Genomic DNA, 11,124 nt, shown 5'->3' with positions numbered 1-11,124 from the left:
TACATCATAATTTATAAATGTATAGAATGTGAATTAAACTGAATCTAATACAAGCCATACTAGGTATGCTGTGAATACCCTCATAATTTATAAAACTTCACAATTTAGTCTTTTATAATTTGAAAAATTTTAATGTTCTCTTTATTATTGCATATGTCCCAATATTTTATTTTATGATAATTATTTTTATTTTAGGGTTTATATATTCATGTCTTTCATTGACATGAACAGCACATGCTTAAATTTAAATCATCAAGATGATATATAATCGATTACATCCAATTAATTTACTTAAATATTGACTTAATATTAACAAGAAGAGTCAAAATGTCAAAAAATATATATATAAAATTCAAGTTCTAAATTATAACAATAATTAAAATTACAATTATGAAAAATTGAAAACATGATTTTCTCTGCATACTATACACAACTTCTCAAATTAAGATCCCCTAAATATATATATATATATATATATATGGGCATTCCCTAAATATTGAAAGATGACCTATCCTTCTGCCATCATTAACGACCTTTTATCACTCTCTTTAAAAGAAAAAAGGGGGGAAAATCTCTCTCTCTCTCTCTCAAAAGACGCCAGCCTCAATAATTAATAAAAGGCTTCCTTGCTGCAAACAATAATTCCGTCTCTGGCATATTAAATGTTGGTGGATATGGCAAAAGTATTTGATATTTGAATTTTGAAAACTGATAGATTTTTTTCCCAAAAAAAAAATTACACTTGCTCGAAGATCATGTTTGAGCTTCTCATATGCTTCTTTATAATTTAATTCATTTACTATATATATTTACTTTAAAAAGAGTTTGAGAGATGAGAAGATAGGTTTAACAGAAGCAACAGTAGCATAATTTTAGTACCTTCTGGCAACTTGTTCTGAAAATATTTTTTTATTTTTCAAAACAAAAAAATTGTTTAATAATATATTTTTAAAATTTTTTTGAAGAACAAAGAAATAAAACGTTGTTTTAAAAAATAAAAAAATGAAAACATCTTTTAAGTGTTTTGAAATTATTGTTAAAAAATAAGAAAAAATAAAAAAACACTCATTTTATTTTTTTTAAATATGTTCTACAAAACATTAATTTTTGGAGTAACAAAACAAAAATAATTTCAAGCAAGCCTTTAACATTTTTGTCTCGCCGTCCCTAAAATCGAATTTAATGCTTCTGCTTGAGGTTTGAAAAATTTACATTCTATTTAGGTTAAATTCCCTTATTTGTAACGTTTTAATGGGATCCCCTAGAAGTTAAAAATTTCTCGCATCAATAATAGAGACTAATCTCGTTCAAAATATTGGATTGAAAGAGTAGATTTTTTTCAAACAGATTTACGCTGTACATAAAGGTGGAGGATTGAATCACTTACCACTTGTTATAAGGTCAACTTTACATATTCAAACAATTAATAATTATATTTTTACTATAAATAAAACCATTTCACTATTTGACATGATGTTATTAAAAATGGCGAGGAATCTAGCTTACGAGCGAGTGAGAATGAGAATTTGTCCCAAGAAGAAAATGAAAGCATCGAGAAAAAAGGGAGAAAGATCGATAGATTGTTGCACGCAAACAAAAGGGAATGATGGGCACATGGGAAGAAGATACTCAACTTATCTCAATAAACAATTAGAGAGAAAAAAGTCTTGTATTAGTAAGCAAATGGTACAGAGAAGCACATGGCCAATGAATTGAACATCACTCAAAAGATACACACCAACTCCAAAACCACGTGTATTGTGGACTAAGCCAAAACCAAAAAGTTAGACAGCACAAAACCCAAACAAAACAAAACAGAACAAAAAAACATAGAAGAAGGAAGAGGTGGACCCCTACACACCCTCTCTCTACATGTACCTCCCTCTCTCACACACAGGCTGTTAAAGCGCACTAAATAATGCGAAGTCTGAAGGGTCACATGCCCATAAAGCAAGCTAACTGACACCCCACACATGCCCTCGCCTTCACAGTTGAACAAGCACATGCCCTCTGTCCCCTGACTCTCCCACCTCTTCATAACACATTTCAAACCCTTTTCCCCTCTTAAATGCATGCTTTAAATCAAACCCAAACCGTCATTACAATGTCTCCCAAATTAATCTAATACTATACACAAGCTATAATTAGCACTTCAGCAGGTTGCTTTTTGTATATATGCTCTTCAGCATATATCAGCTCTTGTTGTCAACTTTTGAAATTCTCACGTATCATATAGCACATGTAGATATAACGTTCAAGACTTAATCTGAACAATCCTAAATGAGTTATAGTTATGCAGGTCATATCTTGATCATTATATTGATATAGGCTGTATGATATTTAAGAATTTCTTGTTGAGATTTGGTTCTAGGGAGAGTGGTCTGTGGTGGGGGGGTGGGGGCGAGCTGCCATTAAGGTGCATTGCAAGTGTCTGTGGCAAGTGATCAAATGGTCATTGGTTAGACCGACTGCTTGCATGAATGAGTGAACCACGGTCGGACCAACAAACCGAAAACCTCTTCTGACCATGTCTTTGGTTATGGTCTCTGACTTAGATGTCTTCACTGGGATCTTGTGGCCAAACCTGTATTGAGTGGAGATAGGTTTGTGATTCACAAAGCCCCATATGTATTTGTCAAATGTTCCAAAATCCTCCTTCAGCTGCAGTGACCCAATTTGCAAAGTAGGAAGAATCAGCCAAAAAAAAAAAAAGGACCAGTATATCCAACACCTTTTATCCAAATGTCTTTCACTTTAAAGCACGGATAAAACACAAATCTATTTTATTTTGAGTTGAACTTTCAATTTCTTTTATAACTGAAAAATGACTTTGTTAATATTCCCCAAAACACTGATCCTAAAATGATTCCTCTTTCTTCTTTTTCCACAGGGGGGAAACTTTAATCCTTTAGTTAAGAGTTGACTTTTAACATGTTTAAAACATCATTATCATTAAAACTTCTAATCTATTGAAATTTGCTGATTTGAAAGACTGAAATTTATTGGTCAAAGAGGCAGTTAAAAGTGAAAAACATGATGCAGTTGAAACTGAAGACATTATCGTTCTTTCCCATCTTTGGTTGTCTTTGATTACTCTTCTCTTGCCCACAAGAATATTCACTCAAACCAAGCAAATTAAGCTTTTTGGGAGGCCATAACGTAAACAAGAACAAAGATCAAACATAAAAAATGCTAAAATGGGCACAATTTACTAGGCATGATAGTGCTTGGCTTACCTGTAAAATTCGGTTAGCATTGTCAACAACACCTCGAACTCTGCTAATATCAATCCCATATTCCAAACTAATAGCCATCATTTGCTTTTCTGTCAAGTTGGCCACTATTTCTGCATTGAACTCTGAAAATGCAGTCCTGCTCATATTTTGAATAGTTAGTTACCTTCCTTTAAGGGTAAAGAATATGATAGCTGCACACGAATATGCAGATATTTTACGAGGCTTAACTTAAAAGAGGTTGAACTATTTTACAAATAATTTCATTTTTGTCGGAAGATTATCATTTATACGTCCATCCTGTTACAAAATTGAAGTTTTTATGCAAATGTCCTTGATTTTTTTAGTAGAATCCAACCTGAAATCTTGGCGTTTCTTCAAGATTGAGGTCCAATCAGATCCAACCTGAGCACTGCTTAGGACCAGGAGTTCGAACAGCATCCTGCGTGGACAATAAGGTTTTTGTCAAATTGTAGTAATTATATGCCTCTGCATACTTTTATTTGGTTTGTTACGTGTTTGTGTCTTTTTCTCTAGGAGAGAGAGAGGGGGTGGGATTTACTTGTCATCATGAACTGGAACTCCCCATTCCTCATCATGATAAGCAATATAGATGGGATCTAATGATCAAGCCAGACACAGAAGTTAGTGCATTCTGTAACTAGCAATAATGAATATAATTATAAAATTATGAGTTTGAATGGAAAATGTGAACTCTGCTCTTTGTATTACCTGAATTGCTGGTGATAAAGCTGCATCTTTTCTGCTCCTCACTTGTCTTTGTTGAGAGATTGCTTGAAGAATCAAGAGGAATAACTCTTTCAAACTTGGCGGATTTTGATCTTCCATAATGGGCAATCCTCAATTTCCTCTGCGCTTGTTGCAGAGCCACCTGTTCCCTCCTCACAGCAGCAATGCTTCCAGGTGCCTCGATGATCAAAGAAGAAGAATAGCTCAAAGATGCCTCAACAGAACCACAAGACCCTTCCTTAAAACTCTTTGACTTCTTCCTCTCCAAAGTAGGATTAGCTTTCATGGAGTTTCTTGGGGTTGGCACTATAACCCTTTCAGAACTTGAGTTCAGGTTCAGCCCATTACTGTCATTCCCTCTCTTGATTGCTGGAGGCCTTGGGGACTTTGGAGAAATTAGTGACTTTGGAGAAACTGGAGGTGTCAATGAAGTCTTGGCTGGGAACAATGGATGTGGTGTAGGTGGAGAAAGTGACTTCGGTGGTGGCACTTTCTTGATGGAATTCCTCCTCTCAAGGTTAGGAACTCGGTTACAAGTCGGTTGAAGCACCGGCCGGCCATTGATTCTGGCCATCACCAGTGGGGTTGCCGCCGAGGAGTCCTCAATACCTATACTCACTTTGGCCTTTGAACTACACATTTTTCAATGCCCTTGCTTGCCTAGTGCCTGACTGATAAGGAAAACAAAGGAAAGGGCTAGTGAATTAGGACTCAGGAGGAGTAATGAAGATCACAAAATGATGGAAGAGAAACCAAGGAAGGAAATACTGAAGAAGGAAATGACGATGATGATGAGAGAATGAAGGAGAAAGGAAGGAAGGGAAGTGAGGTTTTATAAAGAGAAAGTGAGATGTTGTTACATGGGGAGGAGGGGATCTGCCATACAACCTCTTGTGGAGGGCATTACTTTATGCAGACTAAACCACGAGGGCTTGAATGTGACACACACGCTTTCAACTTCTTAGCCACTTGGCAATGCTTAATAATACTTGTTAACCCTCCTTTGCACTGAGTTTTTTGGCCTTATAAGTTATATTTTTATTATAAGATTAGAATCAAGGAAGAAGCTTGTAAGAGGATTCGTTGGGTGAGAGAGATATTGAGCTGTGCTGGAATTACCAACCACGTGTTTTCACTACACAAAAATTTCCCCTTTTTCTGCTGTTCTGTATAATTTATGTCTTATAATAGGAGGGATCCATATTCTCTGAGAATCCCACATAATACTGTCATTTGATTAAATTCAAATCAAAGATTAAAAAGATGTCTGAGAATCCCACATAATACTGTCATTTGATTAAATTCAAATCAAAGATTAAAAAGATGTCACATCATATCAGGAATGAAATCCGTGGTGAAGAAGACTGGTGATTTTAATTTAGGGGGATACTTTTAACCATGGATTTGCTGTGAACGGATAAACATGTTGGAGCAGAATTTTACTAAAATGGTTCCTTTTTACCTATAGTTTATAGGCTTGATGAGCCTATGAATGTATTTCCTCTCTGCTCAAGAATTTTGAGGTTGGAGTAGTGGGTAAGGAAGGTGCAAATGCAAGAAAAAGACCAACCATTAGTCTATTCTTTTTAGCTGTCTGGAATCTAACCCTTTCTCTTTCTCCCCATGTATAGTTTTGTGTGTGAGTATGAGAGAGTGAACGGTTCAGGGTAGAAGAAGCACATGAGACCCTTTATGAACACCATTACAAAGATCGACACTCAGCACAGGGGTAGGTTGTCTTGGGATTAAATGGAACAGCCAGGGTTGAAACAATTAATACAATACCAACAGGATTTGATAAGGGTCTGCTTAAAAATATTGACCAGGTTGGAATTTGTGTGAATACATAATGCATTTTTGGGAGACGCTACGATACTCTTGCTCTTGTTTGGGGCTTGACTTGACTCGATTTAAATTAGTCTGAATCCAATATAACTTCGTATACTAAGTGGTTTGCTAACCACTGGCCACAAGAAAAAGTATATAAAGATCGTCAATAACTTTTTGTGGGGTTCTTTATGACCCTTAAGCTGAGATCTTTTATTCCTTCTTCTCTATTTTTTTTTTTAATTTTCTTCTTATTTTCATGTCCCACTTCTGGTTTATGTACTATACAGGTATCCTGATCTTCATGTGTTTCAGCAGCCAGTGGTCCTGATATTGACTGAGACAACTCACACACTAATTGAAGGTGTCATTGCTCTTCATCCTTCCGGGTTGGCTAAATAACTCCTCCACTTGGATTCAAAACAAACCATGTCATGAGAGACATTTTTCAAGCAGACTTGGATCGTAAAGAAAGGTATGAACATGTTAAAAGTAAAATTTACTCAAAACCTATGCTTAATATTTTCACGTATCTTTTCATTACCGGCTTAATTTTGTCCATCTTGGGTATATTTATTTTATCAGGAATAAAAACATCTCGCAAGTTGTACTTTATCTGTATCCAGACGGAAAAAGAAAAGTTTCTTTTTACATATCTCATCTTCTTTAGCTAAATAAATGGACCAAAAGAGTATAGAAGGGCAATAATGATACACAACTATGGTATCAATAAATTCGCAAACTGCACAGTGTACACCCTTCTTGTTCTTTTTCTGTTTTTTTTATTCTTTTTGTCTTTTTCTTTTTTGAGTATTTTTGTCTTTTGTCTAAAAAACCAACATACAGAAAATATCACATAATTGAAAGCGAAATGTGTGGTGTAATCAATACAATTTGATTTTGTTGTTGTCATAATAATAATAATAATAATAATAATAATAATAATAATAATAATAAGAAGGATTAAAGATAAAAAAATATTTAAAGTGTATATAAAAGGTCATAAATGACTCTAAAATTTTAATCATGAGTCAATTATATTCCTCAACTTTAAAAATTGTTTGCCCATATTTTTTCCGTCTTTTTTTGTTGGTGGGCTCACATTTAAATTTTTTAAATATATTTTATTGTAAAATATGATATAATGAATCACACTAATATTTTTTATAACATGAAAAAGTCTTCTCTTCTTCCGATGCAAATTTAACAATGTGCTTGCAAATTCGAGCATTTGTCCCCATTCACTGTCCTTGTTTGATCAATAGCACCACTGGCAAGACATTCGCCAATGACGTCAAACTTTTTTCTAGAAAAGTTGCCTCCAATCTCTATCGCCGACGTCGAACTTCTTTGATTCTGCTATAACAATGCTATTTCTTTCACACTATCACCATCTATTTCTCTCACTTAACTGCTCTCTCTCTCTCAACGATCTTCATATTACTCCCGTTCGACCTTATCTCTAACCTCAAAACTTAGGCTCTCAATGACACGAAACTACCTAAAATCTTGAATTTGCAGGCGAGCAATGGATGCATATATATCAGCAGTGAAGAAGCTGAGCTGTGAAGTGCTGAAAGCAATGGCAAAAGGGTTTGGGATAGAACAGAGGAATGCATTGAGCAAGCTTCTGAGGGACGAGAGGATGAGAGAGACGAGAGTCATCATCACCACCATCGGCCCATTTTACACCATAGCCGAGGTTGCAAAGCAATCCACCGCTTCTAATACCAACCTCCTCATCACGTTGTCGACAAGGTTGAAGATCTGAGTGTAATAACTTGGAAATTTTGGTTAAAAAAAATTAGTTAGTTATTCTAAATGTATTTTTATTAAGTTTGGAAATTGATATGCTAAAACTAACATTGAGCAAACGAATTATGAGTCAGCCCACAGGTTGCGGGTTGGGTTGGGCCAGCCCGTCAAATAAAATGGGCTGAAAAATCCAACCCAACTCATTTTCTAGCGAGCTAGACAACCCGCGGGCTAACCCACAAAAAATTACAAAAAATTTTTAATAATTTAAAATTTATAAAATATAAATTTATTTATTTATTTTATATTTTAAAGTAAATTAGAAATTAAAAAACTTGTAAATAAATAAAATAAACATAGAATTCAACCAAACAAATTTATTTTGTTAGATTTTTACTATCAATCATCTTATCGCCAAGGTGTGTTATCTTTGTCACTAAGAAAGAAAATTTGAATATAAACCCATACTAGTTTTCTCAGTGAATTCATATTTATAATTTTAATCAATAGATTTTATGATATTAATAAATAATATATATTCAATATATTTTTATAAAAACTAATAAATTATCTTCACAAACTATAACAAAAATTTTATTTGCAAATTATAAAAAGGATTTACACTATATTTTAAATGTAAAGAACATATTTGAGAGTCATAAATTATATATTTAAAAATATTATCATTATTGTAGATTTATAAAAAGATATAATGTAATTTAAAAATAAAAAATTATTTTTTAAAAAAATACGCTAGCCTGCGGGCCAACCCATTTAGCCAGCGAGCTAACCCATTTTAGCCTGCTAATTTTACTGATTGGGCTAAACCAACCTGTTTTAAAAAATGAACTAATTTCGTCAACTCAACCCGTCAAATTGTGCGAGTTAAACAGGCTAGCCCGTGGGCTCAACCTGTTTGCCCGGCTCTAACTAAGAGGGAGAATAGGTCTAGTAGAAAGCAAACCCACACCTAACTAAAAGGTCTGAGTTTGATCCCCAAAAAGCTTAAGGTTAGGGTTTTATTTTTGAATGAAGCTTATTTTAGCTTTTGAAATTACCAAAACATCCCCCATTTCACCATATATTTTTATTTTATTTTCTCTTCTTTTCTTCTCTTTACTTCAGATCTATGTGTGCTGGGTAGATGGCAAGAGAGCTTGAGGGCTATTACTAGAAACTTTAAACCCTTGTCTAGCCCTCCATCTTCTGCCGTCATCCAACTTGTCACCAATGAGTTCAAGAATGTTGAAATCTTCACTAGGAAGTGCATTGATTTGCTGGTTTTGCTCTCCCCTGTACAGCATCATTCTTCCCTTTTCTGTTATCTGTGAGATCATGCAAACACTCCAGCCTTCCTCATCATTTTTCATTTATCGCTAATGACCGTGATCACGTCTGAGTTCTTTCTTTTTCTTCTTGCGTTGGAGTCGTGCAACAGGTCCTTCGATTTTAGGCTATGGAGTTGTTGCAATGTTGATGAATGATTGAGTTGCTGGTTCTCTTTCCTTGTTTAAGCTATAGATTTCCTTTCTTCTTTCCTCCTCTCAATTCGTTTGCACAAGATCTAACTCATTTTGCTCTATCTCTGTTCAGTTTAACTAAGTTAAGGTAAGGAGTTTCAAACCCTTTCATTTGGCTCTGCTTTGCATGTGAGTGTGTTCTACTATTGCTGTGTGTAATGTCTACCTTGACATTATCAGGACAACACTCATACATTGTTGTGATAACTAGGATTTAATAAAATCCTCTGAAGAAGTTACCACAACTTAAGATTTAAAAATAATTAGTTAAAACATTGGGATCTAAAAAAATCCTTTTTAAAATATAATTTGAGTTCAACCCATGGTTAAAAATCGATTAAAATTAAATATGGAAGCATGGAAAACAAACTATATGGCTTAAACCCCATTTTTTAGCAAACACTGGTCCGTCTACCTCGGCGCAAGCCGCGGCCACTACGGTGGATGGCACAGAGGGATGAATCTCTCAAGGGCCTCTTGTGCCGCGGTGCACACCTACTGTCATGACAGTAGATTGCTGTCATGACTTTACTTTTCTTTAAACTTTCGGAGCACGCCGTTTCACCATCCGACATCCAATTTGAACGGTTCAAGTGTCCACATAAAGCTCTTTGAGCCCTCTAGCTAATAGCACTGGTTTCATACCTAAACAATCATCTATTTAAAAGATAGACACCCAAATCTAAAATAGTTTATTTTCACAACAAAACACATAGTATGGTGTCCAACTCACAATACACAATGCCATTAGCCTCAGAAGCACTTTGACCACCTTAAATGAATCACACACCACATAACAATCCATTCATATCACACAATTAAGTAATAATGCTCAAAATGACCACCAAACTCCTATTGGACAAAACACAATGGGGTGGACAAAATTCAACACATCAATCAATTAGTCATTTTGGCACTCAAAACACTTGCATATATATATATATATATATATATATATCACTTGTAAGTAACCTGGCCAAGTACACACTTAATCCATAATACCATTCTTAGACCAAGACATACATACTTATCACAAATTCATACAAGTAATATCTAAATAATGTCATATTTCTAATTTAGCAATATTTAGTAACAATATTCGTTACATTACACAAAAAAGAGAAAAGGAGAGAGTTATATAATGGTGCTCTTCACTCTTCAAATGCTCCTTCCTTTTCCTTGCCTCTACCGGAGCCTTCACCTATAAAATATAACCACGGGGTGAGATAAATATCTCAATAATTAATATAGCTTATTAAATGTTTATTATCATGAATAACCATAAAAAAGTATCAAAACCATAATATTATCAAGCATACCAAAAATTATGAGATATATATATCTCTTCTCAATAAAACACATAATTTTATACTAGCATGATCATCCAACCACCGAACCTCCAATGCTCCCCGACATGAAACCAAAGGCTCTCCTGGTTCAACTACTTGTTGACCCGAGCATACTTTCAGTGGTAGAAATGCCCGGCTAAAGGTAATCTAACTTGCCTATGGACTATAATTTTTTTCTCTTCACACACTTGTGATAGAGATGTCATTGACTCCTAACCGTACCCTAATAGGTACTAGGGAATTGTCAGACTATCCGGATGTCTCATGGTAATAGTCTCATATAATGCTGCACCGGATGTCCCATGGTTTCAGCCCGATTATATGAATTTTTTACTCACATATCTCCATACACACAAATATCCACATATCTCGGGTGAACTTCCACCCTTAATGATCATACTCTTTCATAATTTCTACTATTTTCCATCATATTTTCACATCACAAACTTATATACATCATATATATATTTCAATTAAAATCAACAACCATTTACAAATCAATTTTTCATGCTAAAATCATTTATAATGTCAAATTATGCACAAAACTTTTCAAAATCACAACTTTATCATTTATAATTCTACATAGTTATAATAGTTAAGAAATACAATAAACTATATGGCTACTTCAACTTTTTTGTCACACAAAAAGGGTTACCGTGGCTCAACGTTAGCTTTACATGTTCTATACGC

The 11,124-nt window shown here is 34.5% G+C and overlaps 1 protein-coding gene across 1 annotated transcript; it reads right to left on the bottom strand.

Moving 5' to 3' along the window:
• Nucleotides 1-1,650: 1,650 nt before the first annotated feature.
• LOC129297811 (uncharacterized) lies at nucleotides 1,651-4,872 on the bottom strand. The gene is made up of 5 exons (XM_054936160.1): nucleotides 3,966-4,872; nucleotides 3,796-3,853; nucleotides 3,592-3,675; nucleotides 3,237-3,372; nucleotides 1,651-2,661 (listed from the first exon to the last, which is right to left on the bottom strand). The coding sequence occupies exons 1-5, from the start codon at nucleotides 4,621-4,623 to the stop codon at nucleotides 2,368-2,370; spliced, it is 1,230 nt and encodes a 409-aa protein (XP_054792135.1). The 5' UTR covers nucleotides 4,624-4,872; the 3' UTR covers nucleotides 1,651-2,367.
• Nucleotides 4,873-11,124: the final 6,252 nt, after the last annotated feature.

This window comes from Prosopis cineraria, unplaced genomic scaffold (assembly GCF_029017545.1).
Source record: "Prosopis cineraria cultivar Desert tree isolate PC_DT_omini unplaced genomic scaffold, ASM2901754v1 PC617, whole genome shotgun sequence".
Lineage (NCBI taxonomy): Eukaryota > Viridiplantae > Streptophyta > Magnoliopsida > Fabales > Fabaceae > Prosopis > Prosopis cineraria.
This window is presented reverse-complemented; position numbering and strand designations above follow the sequence as displayed.

What these genes read in the sequence shown, in the direction of transcription:
- LOC129297811 (XM_054936160.1), bottom strand. Translation starts at nt 4,623, where the DNA reads ATGTGTAGTTCAAAGGCCAAAGTGAGTATAGGTATTGAGGACTCCTCG. An exon ending in CTTTATCACCAGCAATTCAG is followed by an intron (nt 3,854 to 3,965) that starts GTAATACAAAGA and finishes CTTGATCATTAG; the next exon opens with ATCCCATCTATATTGCTTAT. An exon ending in ATGCTAACCGAATTTTACAG is followed by an intron (nt 2,662 to 3,236) that starts GTAAGCCAAGCA and finishes GGGTCACTGCAG; the next exon opens with CTGAAGGAGGATTTTGGAAC.